We start from the raw sequence: 26,970 nt of genomic DNA, 5'->3' as shown, positions 1-26,970 counted from the left end.
GCTGAAGAATAAGACCGGGGGGGGGAGGCAGAGAACGGGAGACAGAGGGAGAGTTGGAGGAAGAGGTGGTGTCTAGATAGATAATAGAATAATACTGTGTTTTGTCTGGGGAAGCGTGAGCAAACAGCAGTCATTCACATCCTATATCTTTGGTGTCATCGCAAAGGGGGAAACTACAGGCCTATATGTCACAGGCCTGTATGTACTATTCTGTGGGGACTGTCTGCTGATAGCCAGGCTTGAAATAAAAAGAAAGATGACTTTCATTGTAAATAAGTCAGACACAAGGATTGCCAGAGAAGAACTGCCTTTTCGCTGAAAGGGGAAATAATTTTACAAAGACATATAGTACACGCTGCTTTCCTAATGCTTCTCCTGCCTTTACAGAAAAACCTTATCTTCACACAGACGATGATGGTTAACAAAAGGCTCCTTTATGAAATCGTTCATATTTCAGTGGAGGTCTTTCTCCTGTCCTGAGAGGTGATTGATGCATCAGGCCAGGGCCAGTGTCTTATTTACACAGTTGAGTGGGGCAATCTCAGGCCTGAAAGATAAACCTAATGAGCTTCTTTGTGTAAGGGTGCAAATGAGAGACACCATCCTCCCCTCCCTCCTTCCCTATTCCATCCAAAGGGACAGTCTGGGTGATTAGGCCTTTAAATTATGCTCAAGGGCAAAGCCCAGATTTGCATCTTAGGTATGTGCGTGTTTGTCTGTGTGTGTGTGTGTGTGTGTGTGTGTGTATGTGTGTGTCTCTCTTGCTTCTCAAATACAGTACAAGGAGACAGACAGAGAGGCAGGTGAAGGGCATAGAGAGAAAGATGCTCGAGGCTTGTTTATGGGAAGGGATGGTAGGGGAAGACTGTGTGTCAGTACCCAGTTTATACTAAACAACAAACTTGAGTTGTTATAAGAGGAAGATGAGCTCATATGTCTGTCAAATAAGAGCGAGCACACCTACACACACACACACACACACACACACACACACACACACACACACACACACACACACACACACATTGTCATTTTGTCCTTTGTCTGTGGGGTAACTTTCTCCCTAATGACTTTCATTTTGGGGAGAATTTAATTTGCCCCTAAACCCTAAATACTACCCATCACTTGCTGTCAGATTTCTCATCCCTTCCATTTCCTCCAGCTAAACAGCTAGGAAGGCAGGTTAATTGCTGTCACTCTCAAGTTGGACCACTGCCTAGCTCTTGTGTAGCGACAGGGGTAGCCTAGAAGTAAGATGGCACCTTGGCGCACTTATTGTAATTTATGTCAAAATGCTGCACTCATTTAAATGGGGTTGGATAGTTTGCATTTTGCTGCATCATGTGCCTCAGGAAAACGGTAAAACGCATACCTAACCAGTTTACCAACATGTAGAACTCTGCCTCTGTCAGCCATAAGTGGCACCTTTTGCACAAAATAAATATTTGGCCAGCAAGCAAGCAAGCAGAAAGCACATTGCATGCAAAAAAGAAAATATAATTAATTTAAAAAAAATCACAGGAGCAGGTTTTTGAAAATACAAAAATATGAAGCCAGCATTTTCTAATTATACTGGATTTTAATGAGTGAAGTCTTTAGACTAGTAGCAGATTGCAGTGGTTGTTCATACAGCTGTCTTTGGTTACAGTGGCTGACCCAACCATAATACATTAGCCTTCCATGCCTCCATCTTGCTCTGAATATCAATATATTTCCTACTGTAGGAACTCAGCCCATTTAAAGGAGGGCAGCAGTTCTGAGCATTGGCTCATCAATCCCACTGATAACCCTGGCAGGATTAAGTCTACAGAACACTGTAATCAACTAACAGGCTCATTATAGGGCATTATGTTACAGACCCAAAGATCGATGCATGACTTCCATGTACATACTTGGCAGCATATACTATTAAAACATAAAGCTAACTCCGGTCAATGACAAATAGATTGCTACTATGAGCTCAGCACATTTTTTTTTTGCTCTACGAGAGCTTTTATAGTGATCATTTTGCATAGCAATTAGAGCTGTGTAACATTCATCATTTGCTCTGATACATATCTGCAGCTGGCAAATTGCAATCAGATACAGTGGGTATCTAATCTGTGATCTCAAATCAAATTAGGTCTATTTAGACAACCTTGGGAACGGGGTGATGAAACCCTGACAGAAATTAGGGACTGGAAATTTAATTGTGACAATGGTTATTATTCAGATAGCTGGATAGCGAAATGTGTGGCTTTTACACTGAACACAATGACCTGCATAAAAACAAAAGACATTCAAATTTGTAAAAGATATTCACTTTATCTTAAATTAAATAATAGTGGATTATTATTAAAGGAAAATCGCAACTTTTGAAATCTGGATGTGGAAAAACTGTGTGCGTTACTTCATCTTGATCTTACAGACTTTGGCCGAATCTAAGGTGTCGAGACCTGAAGATGCTGCTTTTCTAATTATAGCTGCAGGTGGTATTTTGGAGCTGCTAGGTAATGGCAGAATCCATAGGGACAGTGGAGAATTCATCAGTGCTTATTATTAATCATCCCCCCAGCAGCGTGATGAGAGGCTGCAGCTTCTATACCCACTGGACCACTCAATGTCATTCCAAATGTGGGTGGAAAATTACATTCAACTGCATTCCTTCAAAATGGACTCGGAGCAAACGTGGATAGAAATTTTTTTAAGCTGCATTGAAGTGTAAAAAAAAGTGCAAGCATATATGGATGCATGTATATATGGCCACACAGGGTCCATGCTGCATATACACCTGTCAATATCACATCCGTCAGACACACAAAAGCAGCAGTGCTCAGTGCTAACAGATGTATATATAATTTTTTTTTTTTTTTAAATCTAACCTCATCCTTTTGTTGAACTGTGCTTGCAGTGTGAGCACACCACAGGAAGTGTGTGAAGTTAACAGCACAGGGCCCCTGTTTTAAAAAGCCTCCAGAGACCTGTTAGCCGGACTGCTCATTTCAATGTGTCTCTCTCTGGGTTGGGAGAAGGCTCGGACTGGCCTCTTTACGAGGCGCATACTGTCATACACCCCCCCCAACCCCAACCGCACACCATCACAGCTCTCAGCCGTATGTCCATCTCACAGACTTAACTAGACACCTTATGCTTACATTGCTTTTTTTCCACCTCTCAGTGCTGTGGCCTTTTTAAAAATTTTAACAGCACTTTTTTTCATTTTCACTGACAGACACACTTTTATCCATTCTTTTCAATTACATTTTGAGTACACAGTCTAATATCTCTAAATCTACTGCTCAGATTGCAATTTTAATAAAATAAAACATATAACATGAAATGTAAAGCAATTCAAAGTTTTCTCAGGGATCACCTTTATCTTAGGATTTCTCTCCTGATGGGAATGGTCTCTTCCATAATGACTGTGCTCTGTTTCAAAGGACACTAGGACTCACTGTGTGGTTTGAGTATGAATCTGATGTGAATCACATGCTACGGCCTTCAAACCCACTCGATCTCAACCCGATTAAACACCTCTGAGAGATGACATGTCAGACAGTGCTCTTCACCACCATCATCAAAACACAGAAAAGGGAATATCTTTTTAAAAGAATGGTGTTCCATCACTCCAGTAGAGTTTCAGAAACTTGAAGAATCTGCGTCAAGGTGCCTTAGAGGTGTTCTGGTCACACATGGGCGCTCAACACCTTACTAGGGCACTGTGTTGCTTTTTCCATTAATTTGTCAAGAAAAAGAAGAGAGAATTACCGAAATCTACCCAACATCTTCAAATGCACGAGTGATGCCTGAGAGAAGGAGAGGTCTGACCCCAATCATACGTGTGTGTGTAGGAAGAGTGGCAGAGTGGTGATAAAGCAGGAGGATGAGGCCACAGTGCTATAATGCAGCTGAAGCCACCAGCAGGGGTGAATAGGGTTGTGGAAAATGGGTGTTTGGATGGTATGGGGCTTATGGGGAACAGAAGAGGTGATGGTGGACTGGGTGGGGGGTGGGGTGCTCCAGGACAAGCTTCATTTTGCTACACTGAATAGCCCGTATACACACATGCAGAAACTCATTGACACGTATTGTTCCGCCCTCGCCAAATTGACCACAGGGCTTCAGCTGCCACCAAAAAAAGAGAAGAAAAGAAAAATTCACATAAATACAAATACACACTTGCATGAAAATTTCACCATTAGCCCAAAGGACAGCACGCATCATTACAAAACCCGCGGTGTTGTCCTCCATCTACCCCAAAGCATGGCCCTCTGACCTAATCTCCCACTGCTCTTTTGGCAAACTGTCAAAGCCATCATTCACCGTGAAAAGACACGAGAGACACTTGACTCCTTTACTCTGCTGGCGACTGACTTTCACAACTCCTGCCCCCCAACCGCTCCACCACCCTCCCCCCGCACCCTGCAGTTAATTCACCCTCAACTTGCTGTGACTGAGATGAATAGCAGCGGTACAATGAAACATGTGTTGGCAGGGAGAAAAAAAAAGCAGGCATCAAATATTCGTGATCAGCGGTGCCTCTAAGAAGCGCCATTTAATAAAATCGATACAATAAATAACTAAATTGGGGAAAAACTATAAAAAAGTATATCTAAAGTATTTGCTAGTTGAAGGGAAGTGAAGATCGGAGACTGCAAGCTATAAATCAAAAGCGTCCCGGTCAAAGGTTTCTCTCCTGCTGGTGGGTCTGTGGTTACAATGTCTGCATCTGTGTGAGAGCCTCCAACTAGTGGCGAGTTAGGAGGCCCTCTGGTGGATACAGCACAGCCATGACATACACACCCATGCATATGCGCGCAGATACACACTCTCCCTGTCCAAACTGGTCCGTTTGATCCTCCAACACACTCTCTCTTTCTCTGTCCTCTCTCCCTCTGTCATGCACTTTTTCTCTGTCTCACACACACGCACTACATTTCTCACATGGCCTCACAGGGCAGCAACAACCCCCAATATATTCCCAAATTCAAATGCTAGTGGAAAAAAACTAAGCAAAACATGAAATAAAAAAATAACAGCTGAATTTCTAAACTAAAACAGTAGCAGCAAAACACTCTGAGCATCATCTGGAGGCAGCAGCTTCAAGCAGAGCACGCTGTCAGCACAACAAACTGCCGAGAACATTTACCAACAACCTAAACAGCCTCTTATATAAACAATGTGTTTTCCACATGCCTAAAAAACAACAACGCCACACACACACACATACACAAAACAACATAATTCATTGTGCCTCCTGCCTATGTAGAACACCCCAGCGCTGCCTGAGAAGAGAGCACAGCAGAGCGGAGAGGTAGAGCGAGGGGGAAACGGAGTGTGTGAGGGAGAGAGAGCGGCAGAGAGAGAGAGAGAGAGAGAGACGAGACGGGGAGAAACACAACTTACCTGCTGTTGTTGCAGATGCAGCAGCTCGACTGTGCTTACTTCGCTGCTTGTGTCACCAGCGCTTGATCTCCCATCTCTACTGCCAGCCTCTAATTGGCTGCTGCTTAGGGTGCTCATTCCATTTTGACTCATTGAACTGTTGCTTATTGTCTCTGTGGCCGACTCCTGCATCATCATGATTTAAAACCTAGAAGTGATTAAGAGGCACCGGTTAGGGCTCTTCTTGTTACAATTCCCCCCTTTTTTTCCCTCCTATTTTTTTTTTTACGCTTCCATTATCAAGCCCTCAGTCCCCCTCTGCAAATTAAAGCATTTAAAGAAGAGGGAGGGGGGGAAAGGAGAAAGGGGGGATGCAGGAGGAGCAATTATGCATTCATTGTGTAAATGAAGCAATACAAAGAGATGCATGTCCTGGTGCTTTCTGAAATGGGAAGAATATCTAAATGTGGTTTTAAAGCCACTAAAATTTGGCTGTAAATCAGAGCACCTGCATTGCTTTATTAGTATTTGCATTATTAAAAACACATAATACACTGGTAGGAATTAAAGGCAAAAAAAATATATATAAATAAATAAAATATGGGATTCTTAAATAACATGTGCTTAATTCTTAATATCTCCATTGCACTTTGAGGACGGCCAGGCACCACGGACAGAAAATACAGAAGCGAGGGCACTCTTAAAATATTTTCTGTCTGGAAGCTGTCCGATTTTTCGTGTGTTTCGCATCTGAATGAAGTTGCCTAATGACGCAAGGCTAATCATGCAAAATTAAAATTTGGTGGCGGGGAAGAGGAGGAGGAGGTGGAGGAGGCGGCACCAAATCACATGGTGCAGGGCTGGTGATGAACACCATAATGGGTTTGTCATCCTTGCTGTGGCTAAAGAAAATCTGCCTCGCAGGCTTCCATAGAGAAAGAACGCTCATAATTCATTTTATTGGCTTGAATCATGTTTTTCTCCACTCTCTTCTTTAATCAAACCTTATACATTCATTTATTTTACCACATTTAAAAAATAAATAACTCTGGTGTGGATGAGATGCAATCAAAGTTTCTGCTGGCAGATTTACAAGTCAAAACCACATTTTAAAAAGTGTAAATAAATATAGGAAATTGAATTCATTCTGTCAGCATCTATTAGATATGGAAAAACTTGGGTAAAAATTGAGAAGAAGAAAAAAGGGATGAAGAAAGGATTCTATCATGAATATCACTAATGATTGTGCTAAAAACAGCATAAATTATGCATATTACCTCCTCTCTTTCCAGTAATAAATGTTTTATCATTATCCCCTGCATTTAATGCTCTGTACCTTCGCTGGGGCAGAGAAGAGCAGCGCCAACATCAGTTCTCACAATAAATAAAAGACAACCTAAGCACTCCGCAATCACAAATTGTATGCAGGAGAAAGAAATTCTGAAATGCTGAAAATTAAAATGAGGGAAAAAATAATGTGAGACGATTAATTTTTAAAAATATACCCCTTTTTTACAAAAAAAATAATAATAATATAGTGACTCTCTTATGGAGGAACCTTGCTTTAAAAAGCTGTCAATATTTCCAGTCCTATTACTATTTTTTACATTTTAAAACAAATATTTTTACAGCTTCTTTTTCTCCACCACCACTACCACAACTGAATCCATATATATGCAACCAGAGAGGGACAAACAATGATAATGATTGTGTGTGAATGCGCTTTTTTTGTGTGCATTTGTGCCCAGCCCACATGGGTACCGTGTGTATTCTTTGGCCTGTAAATACCATTTTAATAGAAGTGTGTACATGTCCCTTCACTGTGTTTGTGTGTGTGTGTGTGTGCATGTGTGAGTGTTTGACGAGGGGCAGATACAGGACAGGCCTTAAAGGATGTCCACAGCCAGGATAAACAGGATCTAGGCAGGGAGAACAAACAGGGCTGAGCTATTACACAGAGCAGGGCGACAGCTGCCCGGGACACAAGTAAATAGGGAAGAGGCCAGGACAAGGCGTGCTTGTGAACAAACAGGCCCCTGTTTAACACCGCAGCGCTCACTACTGATGGAGAGAGACGCAGTAAAAGAAGGCAGAGATAGACAGAAAGGGTGGGGGATGACGAAGAAAGGCAGAGGAGAAGAATGAAAGTGAAGGAGTGCGAGAGGAAGAGAGGGTGTGGGATGGAGAGAGGGAGGAAGGTGGTGATGTTTTCAGGGGGGAGGTAGAGAGAGAGAGAGAGAGAGAGAGACTGGCACAATGTGACATCCAATCCGGTGATGAATCTCAGCATAAGAAACTCAAGGCTGCAGCCGAGATCAGCCGGCTAATAAGTATTCAAATTAGGCATAAATTTTACATGCCCAATGTTTAAAATATTCAGAGAAAGACTGTCTGATTGCCTTTACTATGATTTTATGAACATTCTAATGGAGCTTGGATCTCTCTCTTTTTTTTTTCCTGCTTTCTTTCTTGGACCGGCGACGGATGTTCGGAAAACCTGAAGATATAAGAGATGAGGAAATGAGGATTTTTAATAACATCTGAATGCAATGCAAACTATGGTGGAAATCCAAGGAAAATTGCTACTTTGATATTAACAAATCAATGTGATTTTACTCTTTTTTTAAAGAAAAATCTGAGCTCACATCAGATTACTATTTATAAAAAGTTAAAGTCAAATAAAGAAAAAAGGGTTAAAAAAACTGTTAGAAAAATCTGAATCTGAATACATAAATAATAAGATGGCCAGCTTAATCTCAACGCTATAATCTTCCTCACCTCCTCCAAAATAAAATCTGCAACATAATGATAATGCAGATATATGCAAAGTATATTCGCAGAGATCAGATGGTGCTTTAACCTTAATGACAGCAGTGAGATAAATTAATTAGCCATCTAAAGGCGGCATTCAAATCTGCCAATTAGAATGTCAATTAGAAACACAGCCAGGCTGCAATGACGAGCGGGCAACCAAGCTGTGGATCTGACTGTGGGGGTGATGGAACTGTCACAGATAGACACACACACACATACATGCGCGTGTGTGCACAAACACATGCACAATACTCGAGAGTGACAATGCTCTGCACCTGGGGGCGTGACTGTATGAAGCATGCATGTAAGATTGCGTCTGTATATGTGCATGAGCCCACCACGGTGCCCTCTCCCTGAGGGGTACCAGCCCTGACCCCAGCTCAGCCTGTCCTGAACCAACTGGGTTGGAAGGAACCACGCCACCTCCAGCTACAATATCCGCCAAGGCCGTCGTTCCAATGTGGCTGCTTTAATGCTGCATGAGTGAGGCTTGCCGGCTGCCGGCTTGCCTGCACGTGTGTTTGACATCCATAAATTGGTGTCCTGCATTTCAACACACCCGCTATTTGATGCCATTTCCTCAAGCCATAATCTTCCAATGAGGGAGAACCTAGACCACTTATTATCATGATCGGAAGCAAAGAGGAAGCCTGTTATTACCTGGTAATATGCTGGTAATTCTGCAGACGTATAGCTTTGGGAAGGAAGATGACAGTGATACTCGGCGTTTGGGTTATAAGAGATGAAGATAGCTTTGAGCTCTCTAAATTTACTGTCGCTGAAGGCACCAACATTTCTATTAAGATAGAGGTTCAACAGAAAGAAAAGACACTTCATTTTGCAAAGCTTCAGAGCAACTCCAGCTTTTGTCTCATTTCGTGTGCAACTCTACAATCACTCGATTGCTTGCTTCCTCTTCAGTTATAGCAAATATTTACTGTTGAATCTTGCATCGTCAGGAATCTGAGAAAGTGTCCCGACGGGGCGTTTGGCCCAGAAATCTGGAGAAATTCTCCGATTTCTTTGGAGAAGTGACACAACAAAGGTGTAAGGAAAATTGAGCCTTTCATTGCCTCAGTCGCACACACACACACACACACACACTCCCAGTTCTGCACATACACGACAAAACACACACCTATCATTAAAGGGGAAAGAAGCAGCCCTCCATCTTTGTTTGCGAGCTCTAAAAGCCCTTAATGTAGCCTCATTACCTGGCCTGTCTCCCGCTCTATCATGTGCAGTAAACACACACTATGACACTGGCAATCCATCTAGTGGGAATACACAGCTGTCTCCTATGCTCCAACACAGTCTGGGGAACACTGAGGAATTTTTGTTCAGAGTCCCTGGGCTATCCATTCTCAGCATGAGGATGTTCTCCACTGTGTCTATCTAAAACACAGATCCATTTTCACATTCTACATGCATGAGTTGCAAAAAATATTTTCATTAGGATGACACAAAAGAAAGGGCGGAGGAAAAAAAAGTGACCGGTAAATCTGTGATCCCAGACGTCCGTTCATTATCGGTTCACATTTCAGGTGGTTGGATGGAATTCTTTTGGTGTGTGAGTTCAGAATAAAAAAATATATATATCTAATAATAATAGAAATTACATTTCACAGTCTGCTGACTCCTCACAGCTCTCTGATCAAGTCTAGATATGGTTACCATTTAAAATAATCACAGATTCTGTGCTTGAGTGAAATTAATTCATCATTGCCATAAGTTACTATGCATACAAAATAAAGAAGTAACTAGGCAAGGGCAAGAGCTCACATATTCAATACTTCAGATTGCTTAATAAATCAAAATGCCACGTATGTGCTTGACTGAAAAAAACGATGCTAAAAAAATCACTGAATTTTAAATAATGACTGGCAAAAAGTTTAATAACTTAATCTACAAATTGTATGCCTTCAAACAATCTTTGATTATGATCATATATCTGTTTGTACCTCAGTGTGAATTGTTGTTTTTTTTCCCTGCCAGTGAGCTGTCACAGCACGAGGGGGGACATCACAAGCAATTCATTACAGCCTACAGCTTCTTGTACCGAGTTTGGAGTTTGAGATGGAAAAACGACCACTTGGAAAGCTACGTTCGACACAACCCAGTCCTCCGGATTAAGTAAGGAGAGCCAGGCTGCCGTGCCTTAGAATTAAAAGCTTCCTTTTTGGCACTAAAATGCCACCATAAAAGAGCATTAATGACTACTTCTTATAAACCTGTGTATGGTAATGGTTTCTGCTCTCAGATAGAGGAATTTCAAAAGTGCTTCACTGGTGAATAAAGATTGCTTTGGAAAAAAAAAAAAGGGGGGGGGGGGGGGGGTAGCTGAAGAAATCATATTTACAAAATCAGGAGTGGGGCCAAATGAAAAGAGATGAATATGAATAATGGACTTTGCTTTTTTTCCGGATTAACATTATTCAAAGCAACGGAATCAAATGTGGTTATCTCCTGTCCAATGAGCCCCTACACTGAGAAAAACCTCAGTCATATTTCAATTCTTCATTTGAGCTGACAATAAATTGTAGTTCTGTGATAGGAGACATTCAGTCAAGAATGTTCAGAACTTAATTCTCTTCTATTTACAATAAAGAGATGAGAAAGAATAAGATAAAAGACAGACTATTTGCCACAGTATGTAAGTGTCCCTGAATGGATGTGTGAGAGTGTGTCAGAGTGGAGAACAGAAAGTGGAAAGAAAGAAAGAAAGAAAGAAAGAAAGAAAGGGGGTGAATAAAATGACAAAGAGAACCATGGGAAAGAGTGTAAAGTGCATGTTCAATTGTACAATCTGCACAATGTCTCTTTAGATTCAAATGCAAGAGGCACTCAGGAATAGTGGGAATGATACTGCGTTAATACAAATTAATGTTATGTGAATGCAACCAGCTCTGAAATATAATAATAGCAAAATATTCATTGTACACCAGCTATCCAGTTACTAATATAAATGGATATGAAAGGCAAGCATTGGTATTAATAAAATAAAATCCACTAGTATCTCATTAAAAATCAAGAAAAAAAATTATAAACAAAATATTTTACTATTAATAGATTTACGTGGTATAGTAATAAATGCACACTTCTTTGAAATATTAGTGCAGCACAGCTTGTCCCCTGATGGAAAAAGAGGAGGAGAGAGACTAGTCCTCTCCTGCATTTAGGCTCGACCCATATCATTTACATGTTACCTATCAGGCACCTCGTTCTGTTGAAGCTGTAGACAGCCCTGCCGCTGTGGGCGAGCGAGACAGTGACGAAAGCCCGATCAGTCGGCTCTCATTTGCATATTTGCCAATTTCATTAATTAACTCAGCCCACCTAATCAGGGCTAATTGACCTATAAAGAGGGGAGGCCTCATTGTCTCGTGCAATAATCTTTATCACGAGGAGAGGAGGTGCGCGGCGAATACAAGGCACTCCAGACCTAACTGTATTTATAGACATCGTATCTGGAAGTGTTTCACTCAGAAAATACTGGAAGTGATCAAAACTGAGCTGCTTTGACACATTGCAAGGACTGGAGAAAGAAGAAAAAAAAGAAGTAAATGGACAAAATTCTTCACGTTGCTCTGGTGTTCTTGCTGAGAAAAATCAGAGGAGCTAATGACAGTTGGATGGGTCTGACTCGCCGCTCCTCTCCACAGATCCAGCGGACGGGCGCAGGGGAGCCAGCCGCGTCTGACACAGCTACAGAGACATAGCTCATTGTGACGTTTCCAGTTATTTCTGGTTGATTAGGGCCATTATGTCTCGAGCTCTGATTTATGTTGTCATTCCCTCTCAGCAGTCCTGCATCGATAGATCTTAATGAATTGGTAAATAAGGGTGAAGATTGCAGTTGACAACACCGCAACATTCCTCATTCATACCAGACAAGATTTATGTAACCAATTAGAAGCATAAAAAGGTGGGTTTGGTAAGGAGGGGGGGAAAAATCATCTCTTCTGAGGAAAATTACTAAAGTCTAGCCAACGACAAAACATATAATGAGATGTCCTCAACTTTGGCTTAGTTGTACTTTCTGCACAGAAAGGTTGGGGACGGAAGAAAAAGAAGAAACGATCCCGCTCCTCTTAGGATTAAAAAAAAGAAAAAAATATATATATACAGAGACTGCTGAGTGTGTGTATGCATAGACTGCTTGACTGCACCTCTGCTTTAAAAAAAAAAAACATACCTGAGTGTCCAAATCACATCACAATAATGCCCAATCCAAAAAATCCTGATGGAATCAACAGATTAAAAATTAAGCCAGAGCACCAACAAAGAACCACTTTGATGTGGAAATGTTAAATTCAAGAAGCCCCCCCGCCCGCCTTCACCCCCCCCCCCCCCCCCCCGCCTTCACCCCCCCCCACAACAGCCAAAACAGAGACACTGAAAATGAAAAGTAAGGCATCCATGCAGGTGTGCGCACGCAAATCAACTGTTACCTTAATGTTTAATACAATCAGCAGGGAAATTTTCATCCGCATTTTGTAAACGCCTCGTATTTCGATCGCTTAATCTCCCCAGATTGTAGTCATAGAAATCTGTTAGCAGGCAAATAAAAGGCCACTTTGTCATTAAAAAAAATAATTAAATAAAAAATAATAATCAGATAAAAGTGCTGATCATCAATAGCCGGTGACAGGCCAGGAAGACCCAAAGGGCAGCAGTGAACAGAGGTGGAAAATTAAAGCGGAGTGATACGGGAGCCGGCTCCTTTCAGCCTCTCTCCCTTCAAGCACATGCAAATGAGGCCGTGCTGCTTAACTGCATCATTTATGTGGATAATAGCGGCATCATCATTACGGGAACTCAAATTAAATTACATCACAATTAGCATAACAAAGTGATTGGTTAAACTTTCAAAACAAATAACGCAGCTCTGCTAATGAACAGTGTTAATTGGTGAGTGTGCATTCTAAATAAAACATGTAGGTAAACATGTGTTTTAGTCTAACAATTTTAAATTTCACTTCCCCACTTTTTATTTCTTTTTTGGGGAGGAATAGAAGAAAACAGAAAAAGAAGACTTAAAACTGAATACTGCCAGGGGGATTTGTAAGCTGAAATATAAAATGTGTAGCATTTAATTTTATTGCGCTAAAGAACCTATTATATGCCAGACTCTAGAGAACAATGTAAATTATCTGCCTTCAAAATGGAGTTTGGCCAATTCTCCATGTGAACTAATCACATAGCTCATTATGCATTAGGGTATTAAATTATGAAGAGGAGTCCCTTTCACATTCCTGCACAAAGCCCTATAAAATGTTAATAATATGCCCACAATAGCCCAATACCATGCCTTGCTCACCCTCATCAATATTTAAGTAAACAAATGATCCCACTCGCCTTTGATAAAGATAATTAGTGCTTCACCAATTATCAGTCTTGTGACCTCTCTCCTCTTCAAACTAAACGTCTGCTCCAAAGAGTTTGGGATTTTTTCCCCCCTCCACACGCAAAGAGATGGGAGAAAAACAAATAAGTCAAACTTCAAGTAACAGCTTTGCCCTCTCAGAACACATATCTGCAGCTGATTAATATTTGATTGTTATTAGCTTATGAAAGGTTATTGAGTGGCTGTGCCCTTTTATTCGGCTTAATCATAGTGGTGCATCACTGTCCTCTTGATTTTAATGATCAATGATTAGCTTAGCAAGCGAGTAGCAACATCTGAAAAACTCACATACTCACACACACACACTATCCAAATAGTACAAGAGCAGAAAATACCACAGCAAGTTCATGCACACACACACACACACGAATTCATTCAAACACACACACACACACACACACACACACACACACACAAAGCCAAAACCAGCACACACGTGCTCACTTGTACGCATGCACATAGACACACACACACACACAGCCATACACACTGAGCCATTCATCAACACTAATTAAGCAGCAGATTAACAGAGCCCGCAGACCAAGGCTGAACGGTTACACAGTGGGACGACCAACGGGGAAGGCAGGAGACACAGCCCGGCAATAAAATACAACCATTAAACACAGCCAAGAGCCTGAAGTCGACTATGGGTGACAGAGGATTGATGGCTGGATGAATGATGGATGGATTGATGGATAAATAGATGGATGGACAGTCTGCCTGACTTTTTTTTCTTCTTTTTTTTACCTGAAGGTGAGAAGTGCCAGAGAGCTTGACCGAGGAACAGAGTACTTGGCTCTGCCACCGCCGAGGGTGTCTAGCTGCAACGGCCCCAAGTCGACTGGTGTCACCGTGTGAAGAGGCAACACTATCTGTGTCATCACTTTAGCCGTGTTTATGGGGGATGGCATCATAAACAAGCCACCCCCCACCACCAACCCCCCCTACACTTCTCGCCACCCGCCACACAGCCCCCGCCCCAGTTCCCCCCTTCTCCTTTCCTCTCCTCTCCCTCTCTTGCCACCTCACCACCACTGTACCATTCATGCATACTTAAATCACACTCGCCCCATTAAAAAAAAAAAGAAAAAAAGAAGGGGAAAAAAAAAGAGAAAGCCCAGACGCCTCTCCTGACAATTATTCTATCATTTCCAGTTGTCACCGGGGCAATTACCGATCGGGGGGCCCTTGTGCAGGTCGGATATGCAGGCCCGAAAGAGGAGGCTTGAGTTGGGGGAGAGAAGGAAAAGAATGGGAGAGGGACAGCGGAGGGCGTGTGTATGCGTGTGTGCGCGCATGTGTGTGTGTGGAAGGAGGGAGGTGGGGGTGTGGGTGAGGGGGTGTAGTGTACAAAATGGAAATTTATGACAGAGAGACGGTGGCTTCTTTCTCTCTCCGCACTGGATATAATTAGACCATCATTTTTTTAAGTCTGAAGATAATGAAATTTCGCAATTACAGGAAAACACCACTTAATCATTTCATTCACCGGTTTAGTGGAAATGAGCAATACCGCAATTACTAGGTAAAGCTCTGCTTTTGGTGCATTTTTAGAAAATAAATCTGAGATAAGTTTTTTTTATTTATCTCAGCTACTTCTAAAAAGTAGCAATAAAGCATGTGCATCCGTGTGCAAATGTCTAAGTGTGTGTGTGTGTGTGCAGGTACTCTGCGTGTGGGTGGGTCCTGTGTATGACTGAGAGAGTGTGTGTATGTGAGAGTGTGTGGGGATCTTCACACGGGGACTGCTGTGACTCGTCACAGGATGTTCGCCGGCTCTCCCCTTGCATCTCGCCTGCATGCTTACCAGGGAGGCTCGCGCTGCTCTCGCTCTAATCGCACATCTGCTTCTCTGAGCACACGCTCTCTGTCTCTCTCTTTCTCTCTCCCTCGTGCAAGTGCACACACACTATCACTCTTGCGCACAACCTGCCGGACCTGCTCTCTCCTTTGCTCTGTGTAGTCGGCATTGCTGAGACAAGAGGGGGACAGAAGTACGAGAAGAGAGAGGTGCACTCGCCGCAAAGGTATGTGTGTCTGGCTTTATACTAGTGCTTTTCCTTTCAGCTCCGATTGTGTGCATGTCAAAGTGTGTGTGTGTGTGGATTCAAAGAGTCTGAATGGGATTAGTGAAGGGCTCAGCGGCAGTCGGTAGCCTCCATACCGTGCACGGGGCACTTAAAAACAATTAAGCCATATCACATCCGTGTATTTCCAAGTTACACGACATCACGAAGCACTGCTACGTTAACACAAAACGAAGTCATAAATAGTCCAAAAGAGGCAGATAAAATGACCTACCTTTTAAACAATGACTGAGAAATCCACTCTCCCTGGTAAGAAGCATTTGAAGAAGTATTCTCAGAAACCTGAGAGCATTACGGTGCATCAAAAATGAAGAGAAGGGGAAAATGCCAGTAGCGGAAAACAGACGGCAGGAAAGTGGAGGCAAAAAAGGAAGAAAAAAAAGTAGAGTAACTAGCTGACGCTTACTGTCAAAGACATCACCAGAGAAGTATTTACAGCGGTATTTACAGTAGTGCGAGGGGAGAGCACCTCTGCCTGGTCACGTCTGAGAGACAGTTGCCGTTTCAGTGCTGCCTAATTAAAACAAGTCAGGCAGCCCCGCTGGATTGTTTTGACGCCTGAGGACCAATAGTACACAAAAACCAGTGGCTTGATCGGCGGGGTAGGGGGGCTGGTCGTGGGGAGCAGAGAGGAGGGGGCGGAGGGTGGCGAGAGTTGGCAAAGAAATCGGGGGGGGGGGGGGGGGGGGGGGGTACTGGAGGAATCTGAGAGGGGAGGGAGACGACAAAAGGTTGAAAACTGGCGAGACCGCCACATGCCGAATGCTTGCTTACTATTTTTCTAAGATGATCATTAAAACTGTTAAAAATACCTTAACAAAAGGTATTTTTAAATGTAAATGATTGGCCAAACAAAACAGTTACGGGAAGGGAAGGAAGAAATATGAAAAGATATACAGAGAGAAAAAAGAAAAAAAAATTAACACACAAGCTGACAAACATTTCACAGCTTTTCTCCCTCAGCCAGAATGTTTAAAGGCTTGGTTTACTACTTGATAAAAGGAGAAAATGTGCTTGTACAAATGTTACATTCACATATTTGAAGCCTAATAAATTAGGTCAGTATCTATTACTAGAAGTGCAAAAGCTGCCAATCCCTATCGCCGGCTAAAGACGCTGACAAAAGCTGAAACGAGCTGAACGAACCTCGGCTGGGATCAGATGTGCTGCGTGTGATGTATTGACGTGTTTCCCCCATTGTAAACAACGCACAACAGGCAATGAGACGGAACATTTAGGGCTAATGGTGTTTGCCAATCTTTTTGTCAATTTTTTTCCTCCTCTTTCTCTCCCCTTTTTTCTCCCTCCCTCTCCCTTGCATGCCACAGATGTTTTTCTTAGTCGCTCCAACAGACAGGAATCTACTGGCAAGAAGAAAGGCTCGGTCTTCCCCAGGAGAGAGGAGTACAAAGCCCCCAGTCTGCACACAACAGATGCCGAAAGCTAGTCCATCTGCCACCAGCTTGCAGTGCCACATGGGCCTGAGAGATTTAATACAAGAGAGGACTTTTATTTATTCCTTTGCCTATGTAAGTTTGCGCCACATAATCAAATACAAATACACATCTAAATCTGGCACACATGCAACTTTAAAATTAAATTCACCCTAATGGACACACACATGTGCGAGCATACAGGCAGCCGCAAGAGGTTATAGGGAGTGCAAGAATCTTCTGTTTTAAAGAGTGGCACCCGGGGCAACTATGACAGATTTATTTAGGCAAAGATGTAGCCCCCAACGCGGGGTAAAGACCACTTGAACTCACAGCTCAGAGCGGCGCACTGGTATAATTTAACAGCCTCTGAATAGCACATTATCTCCCCGGCTCTGTTGGAGCATATTTTAGCTGTATGATATCATTATTAAGAGACAAACACAGACCAAAAAAAAAAAAGGTAGCATTTTCATTAGTGTCAACTGTCTGAGCTCTGAGCCAGGAAAGGTAAACACCAAACAATCATGACAGGCTGAAAGAGACCGTGGGAGCTGAAGCAGGCGAGAGAAAGAGAGATGACAAGAGTGGAAAAGCAAGCAAGAGAAAAAAAAAAAAAAGAGACAGCGACGGAGAGAGTCAAAAGGGGCTAACATTAAACAACTGCTGTTAATTGCTCTAAGCATCCACATTATGCCAGTAATTTCTCCCATTTCTCTTTCAGCGCTAAGGGCTTCAGGCTAGAAAGCTCCTTCAGCCCCTTTAATAAACTACTCAGAGTGCCCCACTGGAAAAGACAAACACGAGGCCCCTGGCCTTAGAAACATTTGCCTCACTAGGGGGAATGCTATGCCTGTTTCTACACTTCTGTGACAATTCTGTGCCTTCTCCCTTCAGATATTTGTTCCCCACGTCTCTTCTTCCAGTGCTTTCTGCTGCCAAGGTCAACAGAGACAAACAGGCCCACCAGCGTCTTGATGTGGTGGCAGCAGAACAGTGAGAGGGGAAAGAGGGAGAAAATGGGGGAGATGGATAGATAGACATGTGTAGTGGGTACAGTGGGGAGGGGCGATGGTGGCAGCAGCTGGTTACCAACCTCGGCAAAAGCAGCAGCAGTGGAGGAGCAGTGGATCTGAAACGCACTCAAACGCCACACTGATGATAGCAATAAATGCTTCCCATCTCCCAGCACTGCTATAATTTCCATAGTTTATACGCACACAAACACACCACTACTATTTTAATTAAAGCTACACTGGCACTGGGGACAAAGTCAAGTATGCCTTGAAAAGCACATGCACTGCTGTAAGGTCAGCTACTAGGAGCCAGTCTTCAGCTATAATTTTATTAACAGGTATTAGCCTAAATATATTGAATTTACAAAATAATGCACTAATTTTTAAATTAAAAAAAAAAAATAGGACAAAAGGCAAGCACAAAGATTTCTCAGAGATTACAAGTGTAATATATGTATATTTCTCTCAAACCTTTCAGTAAGTCTATTTATGTTGTCTTACTTCCCAGAAATTTAGCGCCACCTGGAACAATTGGTAGAGCACCCGTCATTATTCATCACCTAGCACGCTAGCAAGGGCAGCCTTACCACTGCGGGAATTGTTGGCTTAAAAATAAATAACTTTTGAGTTCTACGCCACTATGGAGAGGAAAAACTTTGTATTTAAAAAATAAAGGTTTTCATATGTCAGTCCTCTGAAAATCTTTTTTTATAGAGAGGTAAAAAGATTTGCTTGTCTTAATACTTTGGTTTACTCAAAGCACATTCTTCCAACTTGCCACTGAAAGTGCTCAGCCAAGATTGAACTTGCAGGAGACTGTAAAGGCTTTTATAAACACATTTTACTGTCACAGAGGAAATAAATTAAGCAGGGATGGTGATGAGCCCTTAAATTGCATTTATGACTTTATGGTTAACTCAAGTTTCTATTTATATTATACATATGTTACACTTGTATTGAAAAAAAAAATGAATATGTTATTTTTATATACACGTGTAATATGACGTCAATAATCCTGACTTTTCAATATAAGGTTTAAAATGTCCTCTTTTAATTTTCCCATTTTTGGAAATAAATTCATGTCACACACACACACACACACACACAAGCTCCTTTCATAAGTTGTCACATAAATGTTCCACAAGCATAATTCCTGTTCCACTAAGTCCTGCCTACAAAGAATGAAATGAATAAGCCAAATAAGGCATAATGAGGGGGTAGGGCTCTTACTAGTCCTGGTCAATGCTGATCACATGATATGTTGCTTATGGCCACAGAGCAAAGACCATTACAGACCGGTGATTATATAAGTGGTTGGAAGGCAGCACCATTTTAATATACTGTACTTAAGCACCGGGGTATCCATGGCAACTTGCCCTGCACCGTGCATTCAGAAAATCCCTCATGAAATGCCTATTAAGTGGATGATAATGACAGTGTCCAAATATATTTGCATATGTGTTTGAAAGCCAAAAAAGAAAAAGAAAAAAAAAACACAAGCAAAGTCAATGGGGGTGGAGGGGTCCCCGATTGTTGCAATCATAGTAATAATCATAATAAATATGTTGACTTTTGTTTGTTTGCTGCTATTGTAAGAAATACAACATTTTTAAATCAATGATTAATGAAAGGCTTTGCTTCCAGTAAGACCAGTACTGCCACAGTTGATTATTATTGGTAATGTGTGTGAATTAAGGCCTCTTCGCCTTCCTCTGGGATTCTCCACATGTGACTTCCATTTGCAACTCTGGCCGAGTGCCCAACAGGACATCCCTGAGAGAGTGTTTGCTTGACTCAATATCAACAGCCCGAGTAAGCAGCTGGAGGGGACACTCTGGCCAAACCCAGCCATCGCTTCTATTGAAAATAAACTAGGCTGTGCATTCACTGGGCCCAAAAATATCAACACGCGCTGCAAGGAGCCACGTATAGCACTCTGCACTGTTCCGCTGGTGCCTCTCAAAGGCTTAATGATACCTGCACCTCCCCTCCAGCTGCTTCTGCCGACGCCGTAGCTACACACAGACGGCAGGTGGGCGGGAATTAAAGTATACATTACAGCAGAAAAATAAAAAGAGATCGAAATGACAGAAGTCAGACAGTTCAAGCTAACTGGGCCTCTTGAAGCGAAGGAGCTGGTAGACTAGCGACAGACACTCCAGGTTAAATTGGCCCTCCAGTGCCTCCTCTTATTTTCCCCCACCACCGCAGCTGCCTCCGATGCCCACCCCCAATTCTAAAAAGAAAGAAAGAAAGAAAAATAGCTTTTCTTCAAAAACATATTTGAATTAAACGAGTTGCTGAAATCAAAGGCTCAGCTGAGATGGATAAATTTAAACAAGCAAGTGCAGCTCACAGCAGTTTACCTGTTATACAGCAGATTGGAAGGAGATGAAAGAATAGAGCATGGAAGACAACTTCTCTTTTTTCACAGCAGTAGATATGATCATATAGTAAAAGGCAGCTACGGTTTAATTAGATTCCTACTAGGAGAAAAGTACATGCTACAGAGTTGTTGTGGGTTTTTTGTTTTTTTTTATCTTCTTGGCCACTGAGATGTCATCAAGCTAAAGCAACGGCCAAAAAGAAAAAAAGGCGAGGGGGGGGGATTCAATAGTCGTCTCATGCATTCAGATTTCCTGTTAGGGGATGAATCTGAAACCCATTTATGACAGTGATCTGTAGTGTCTGAGGATCCCACAGCTCCAGCTCTGCCAAAGAGATTATCATTCCCAGAACCACGGCTACACAGTTGAATGGCAAAGAGACAAGCTTCACTGGCAGTCAAAAGAGCACAACACCTGTATATGCTATGCAACAACCCGCTATCTAACATCCAAGGAATCCCATCAATGCACTCACAAGTAGCAATAAAAAATGCTTTCATGCCGGATGAAAAATTAGATGCTGACCGTGAATTAGATAACAGGGAAAGTTTGGGAATAATCCCCAGAAGCTGTTGTGACGTGGAGCTTTTAAGTGGACTTTACAGACCTCCGATTACCTCAGCTTTCTGGGTTCACTGCTGACATAGTGGCTATCCATTCATGACTAAAACACCATTCAACTTGATACCAATTACACCTTTAAAAAAAAAGACCTGATCAAATTAATTCAGGAAAATGGCATTCTAGCAAAGAATAATAAACTCATTATATGGAAAACTTAAAACTCTCATATTCTCCACACCACGGCTAATTCAAACCTAATTTTTACTAGCCACTAATTTGAGGGTGAAGGGGTTGGGGGGGGGGGGGAGTAGGAATTACATCTGGAGGTAATTCAATGTGTGGAACTGAGCCCAGTGGAGGCTATAATACCCCCCCACTCGCCCACACGCACAAAAAAAATACAAAAAAAGACAGACAAGACATAGAGAAGGAACTATTTAGGTGAGTGGGACTTCCGGAGCACTGAAACGACACTTCTCACAAAAATGTTTTCATTATGCTGTCACCAGACACAGGCTGGAGACGATATAGGTGCTGCAGGCACAGACAGAGAGACAGACCGAAACACTGATAAATGAGGAAGAGGGGGAGAGTTTTTTAGGAATTGTGTGTATAAGGTGCAGGCTCCTCCAGACAGCTGCACTGGCTCAGGATTTAGCCAAGTATGTGGAGTTGAGGGAAGGTTGCGGGTTAATTTTGACTCCACCGTTGGGTGTTGTGCCCGCTGTAAAGGCTCAGAGTTTATGAGGAAGTCTCCCTCTCAAGTGACCAGCTACATCTGGGCTGCCTAAGTGGGCTGCCTAATAAATGGCACACTTTTTCAATGATCTGCAATTTCAAAGCACTGAGTAAAGGGTATCCAGCTGTATCAATTTCACTGTATGGATGCAAACTTAGCAGCTATTTGCAGGGAAGTATTTGTGCGGAGACTAGAAGTGGTAATGTTTGAAAGATTATTCGTGATGACGCTGAAAGCAGTCACACCGCTATAAACTGCGGGGAAGAAAAATCTAAAGTTTGGCTCCCAACAATCCCTGCAGGAGAACATTGATAGAGAAACTCGCCTCAGTCCCTTCCACACCAGAACCCCCTGCTCTTCACTTAAATCCTTTGCCATCCCTTCAACGCTAAATGTGTTTTCCAAATGAAAATAAACGGAGTCTGACTGGTTTGAGGCAGTCATACTCGGGAATATGAGATCAAATAAAGGCTTCTGTGGAGGCTGAAAGGAGAAATGAAATGGCTTCTGAGGGGGAGATGTACCGAGTAATAAAATTACTCCTTTATATCTTCCTAAACAGCACATGTTCCCCCTGGAGTGGGTGAGGGCTTCACTTCGGTCAAAGACAAGTATGCAAGTGGCAATTTTTCCTTCAGGAAGATTCCCTGATACACTTCTGGAGACTTGGCACACTGCAATTTTCTTGAAAACGAGAAACTATTTCAGCAACAAGTTAAGCGGAACTTTGGAAGTTTCACTTTGATGATGTGCTGGTACACGCTGTCATTGAAAGGTATGTTCCATTAAATTGGAACAGCAAGATGATTCATAAGCCTATTGCTTTTCAATGTGTTCAAACTAGGCTGAAATGTTCGACTGTATTTTATACTAACACATACAGTTGACTTAGAGCTGACCATGATGTACCACAAACACAGCAAATCATTTTTGGGATGAAAAATGTCTCTGCTTTGAAATTGGTTAGCTATTCCAATTATACAAGCACCACTCCATTTGGCATTGGGGGGAAAATTTACAACAAAAGTATGAGTCTAACTACTTAAAATCATGCAATTGATTTGTATTATTAAAAAGCTGGTCACAATAATATTCAGATGGACTTTTTCCACTACAGCAGAAGGGCTGTATTAGAGGAAATTTGCAATCGGAGAGAATACATTATAATTCATTATACAGTAGCTATTAAACCTTCAGTAAAAATGCTTTAGTACAAGGATTGAGCCACTTATCAGACCTACTCACTACCTTTAAAAGCTGTCCATGTTCAGTGCTCTGAGTGGCAAAAACGCAATCGCTGATGACTTTGAAAATAGGACGAGATGTACAATTTATCAAAACAGAAACGGATGGCAGGGATTTCAAAGAATCAAAAGGTTGTAACTGTTTGTTCAAAAATCACAAGAGAAAGGAAGACTGCAATTTATGGAATTAGAAAAAAGAAATTCAGAAAACCATTTTTAGAAGTTATCAATAGAGTGGCTTGGGTTATGCCAGCTGAAAAAAAGAGACTTTTAAAAAAGAATAAGTGTCAATAAGAAGTGTATTCTTCACAAAATGTCGTGAAAACGTTTCATCTAAAAATCTCTGCATCTTTCGAGCAACATATATAATGTGGACTTCTAATGATATTAATTCAAGAAAGTTAAGCATCAGTTTGGCATTAATTAAGTTAACTACGTCTTTATAAACAGTGACAACCAGCAAACCTGTATTGGTTACAAACATATACAAGCAGACTGCAGACTGATTAGAGATCTCATGACACCAGGCACCAAAAATAGTGAGTGCATGCATGAGTGGCTTATAAGCCTTGTCAAGCTATCACTGTGGATGACTCTTAATTTACACAAAGGTGCCCAATTATACTTGGAGGCAACATTCTCAACACTGTGCGAACTTGGGAGACAATAACTTTCTCTCTTTATTGTCATTTGCCCCTGTCGAAGCCTGTTGTCATCTATTCAAGAAGACAAATGGCAAATGGGATGTTTCTGACAGCTTAAAAGTACCCATCAGCTGCCCTTTAGACATCTCCCTGCACATCCATCTCCTGAACCTCCCCAAACAAACAGCAGGCTCCACTTCAAATACATAGCAGGACTATTAGGTAATCTTCTCTTCTTTGTTCACTCTCCCTGAGACTTGGTGACTTACCTCAATCTCTCCCTCTTCCAACTCCTGCCTTCAAGCTGACAGAACTAGAGGAGTGCACCGCAGCGAATGACTTGAAATTATCTTGTGTTTTCAAAGACATTTTATTTATCGGTATGATGATGATGAAGGTATGGTTTTAAAGTGCGAGGGGGGAAGAGAAGAGGATGGCTGGAGCACAAGGGCTCTTTGTTTTAGGAGAGGACAAATCTGAGGTTTCCTCTTGGATTTTCAATATCCTGCAAGGTACCAAACAGTTACAGTAGTCTAGTGTCTGAGCTTTTCTTTTTTTCTTTTTTGAGAAGGGAGGGGGTATAGAGGCTTGCTACGTGTGTCTGTGAATTGTTGCATGCTTCTTAGTAAAACGCCGTGTGGCTTCCAACAAAGCCTGGGAAATCAATCAATCTGCAAAGAAATACTCCATATGCCAGATGTGGCACTTGGAAAAAATAAGACTTAAAAAGACTTGGACCCACAAAGGGTTCCAAACAGTATAAAATCATGTTGAAATCAAATATTTGCTACAGATGAATCGAGCTGTCAAAGTGCTACCTATTCCACTTTGAATTTCTGCTTGTTATTTTAGGTGGCTTCACGAAGGCATAGCATGTCAGAGCTTTAAGTGTGTAAACATCTTACTCTGAAATATATCGCCACTATTTACTTTACAAGTTGCCAAGGAGAATGAAAGACAAATGTTTCATTAGCAGGTGACTTTTTTTTTCCTTTGGGTTTCTTTTACAAGTCTTCACTAGTTCCGCTTCTTGACACATATACATACATACACTGAGCATAATTATAAATGCAAGGCTTGCTATAGGGAGCTGAACTTTTCACACCTTTCAAAGCCACAAAATTGGATGGTTTTGTGGTTGTGCAGCTGCCGCTTCGCGCTAATGCAAGGCGGTGTCATATGAAAAATATTCCTCTCCCCAAACCACAGGGCTGGTCATTAATGAAACACAGGCCGCGCAGTGAGGTCATACAGAGTCTAGATTTCAGCAGCCACACTTAAAAACCGCTCAGAGAGAATAGAGAAACATGAACACAAATCAGATTCCAGCTCCAAGGACGGGGAAAATAAATAAATAGAGAAAGGCACTGGCCCCTCTCACATTTTCCCCCAGCGCTCTGCAAACAACCGTCAACTGCAGCTCAGAAACAGCTCACAATGAGAGCAGACTAAACAATCTGGTCCCGGCCAAGGAAAATGCTAAGCAACTCTGCACACAGGATGTCTCACCCTAATTGCCAACTATCAAATCTCACAATGGAATCTATCCATTTGGCAAAATCTTTACAGCAAACTTGGCAATATGTCTTTGCTTTTAAAAGTGTCAACTTTTTTGATGAAAAGGCTGGACACATAAAGATGGGGAAATACTGCTGTCAAGAATTTCATTTCCATCTTGGATTCGATGGGGGTTTGTAGAGCTTACAGGAAAACTACCAATAACGTGTGCTGAGAGGGAGAAAAACCTTTTATTGGACAAAGGTGCTAGGGGTCTTGTTAACGAGTGATTAAAATCCTCAGCATTAAGATAAACAGACTAAATAGGTCCCCAAAGACGTGCAGACTCATGAAGGAGAGGGAGCGAGGGCAAGCCCGAGTCAGCAAGAGGGACGGACAAACTGTGTGCTGGAGCTGGGCATGCATGTGAGTGTAACTGGATCCTTGGGACTGGTATAAGAAGCAGTGTTACCAGGAGGGACAGGGCTCTAAACAGGAAACTAATGGGACAGTCTCCACCATCCGCCATGTGGCATTGTATTTTCCAGCCAGTCGTAGCCACGCTCACAGAAACCCCATGACTTCAAACAGCCAAAATAGCAGCACATTCATGAAACAGAACAGAACTACTGGGAATTAAAGAAGGCAGGAAAAAAGAAAACACACACACACACACACACACACAAAGGTAGCAGACCTCAACAGCAGATGGTAAAATTAACATTTCAACAGTTCCTTCCTTTCATGTAGGTCTCGGCAGAACTTTTTCTTAAAAAAAAAAATGAAATCCAAAAGTAAGAGGGGCTTGGGTTTTTGGTAAGATACAGTGGTGTAGAAGGCATCTGGAAAAGGTGAAGAGGAATATTGGCTTATTGCTCCTGATGGTCCACCTCTATGAAAAATTAAATAGGTCTGTTTTGCAGGTTTCCCCTCTCTAGAGTGCCCTAAGCTGTGTTATGGAAACATCATCTTGGTAATTTATACGCCAAAGAACACCTGGTGATGAAAGAAAATAAACTATTCCTCCCTTTCTTTCTCCATTTAAAACCTAACACTTTGACTTTGCGTTCTCTTCCTTTGATGTTTCCTTTTTCCATCTTTTTAATGTCCATCCATTTGGCATTTTTTTTGCAAGAAGTTGGCATCTATTGTAGAGTTAAGTCGTTCACAAAATGCTTGTCAGATTTCATTTTGAAGTCTTGATAGAAACTTCAAAAGGTGCTGTAAAGATGTTATCGTGGAGAGACGGAAAGACTGAGGCATCTCTAATAAAGACCCAAACAATGGACAGCCTCTCTCATTTCCAACCCTGTCCAATGGAGCGTCTCAGTAGTACCCATTAATTTGGACACAGTTCTGGCTAAATTACATGTGTTCCACCTCTGTGACATTTTAAATGCAATTAAAAGCTGGTTATGGAAGTGTGCACGGACTTCCCTGTGATGAAGGGAAATCACTGACGTGATTAACATGCAAACGAGCTCATGCTGGCAGACTAGATTGGGGTTTGAAAACCTCAATTACTTTTGTGTGATTATCTATTTACCAGTACACAGATTTCCATTTCTCATCTCCAGCCGAGTTCCCCGTGCACGAGCCTCAATTATACGTGGCACACCTTTATTTATGATGCGCACGATGCTGAAATACAAGCTGTAGTTATTTTTTACTGTGATATATTGCTTCTTTACAGGCTGCTTGTGAAGCAGGACCACCAGATCAAGACTTCTTAATGTTGAGCAATTTGCTTTGTGAGCACTTAATATGATCTTGA

General features: G+C 41.9%; 1 protein-coding gene and 1 long non-coding RNA gene across 10 annotated transcripts in view; one reads left to right on the top strand and one right to left on the bottom strand.

Moving 5' to 3' along the window:
• Positions 1–26,970, bottom strand: part of foxp2 (forkhead box P2) — a 104,366-nt gene that overhangs the window by 54,486 nt on the left and 22,910 nt on the right. For 5 of the 9 annotated variants that reach the window (XM_084909405.1, XM_084909401.1, XM_084909400.1 and 2 more), the window contains one exon: positions 5,386–5,572. The exons of 1 other annotated variant lie outside the window; for it this stretch is intronic. In XM_084909405.1, the coding sequence (XP_084765531.1) occupies positions 5,386–5,562 (177 nt within the window). In that variant the 5' untranslated portion in view covers positions 5,563–5,572. Of the gene's footprint in view, positions 1–5,385; positions 5,573–14,332; positions 14,540–15,886; positions 16,264–26,970 lie in introns of those variants that run through there. 3 more of the 9 variants (XM_084909402.1, XM_084909403.1, XM_084909407.1) reach the window with 3 other exon arrangements.
• On the top strand, positions 15,308–19,745 carry LOC146369147 (uncharacterized). The gene is made up of 3 exons (XR_014797303.1): positions 15,308–15,612; positions 17,001–17,201; positions 18,003–19,745. It is a non-coding gene; the product is annotated as an uncharacterized LOC146369147 (long non-coding RNA).

The sequence above is a fragment of the Perissodus microlepis genome, chromosome 17 (assembly GCF_051167445.1).
Source record: "Perissodus microlepis isolate ML-2025 ecotype Zambia chromosome 17, ASM5116744v1, whole genome shotgun sequence".
Lineage (NCBI taxonomy): Eukaryota > Metazoa > Chordata > Actinopteri > Cichliformes > Cichlidae > Perissodus > Perissodus microlepis.
Note: the sequence above shows the minus strand (reverse complement) of the source record. Positions and strands in the feature narration are given on the sequence as shown.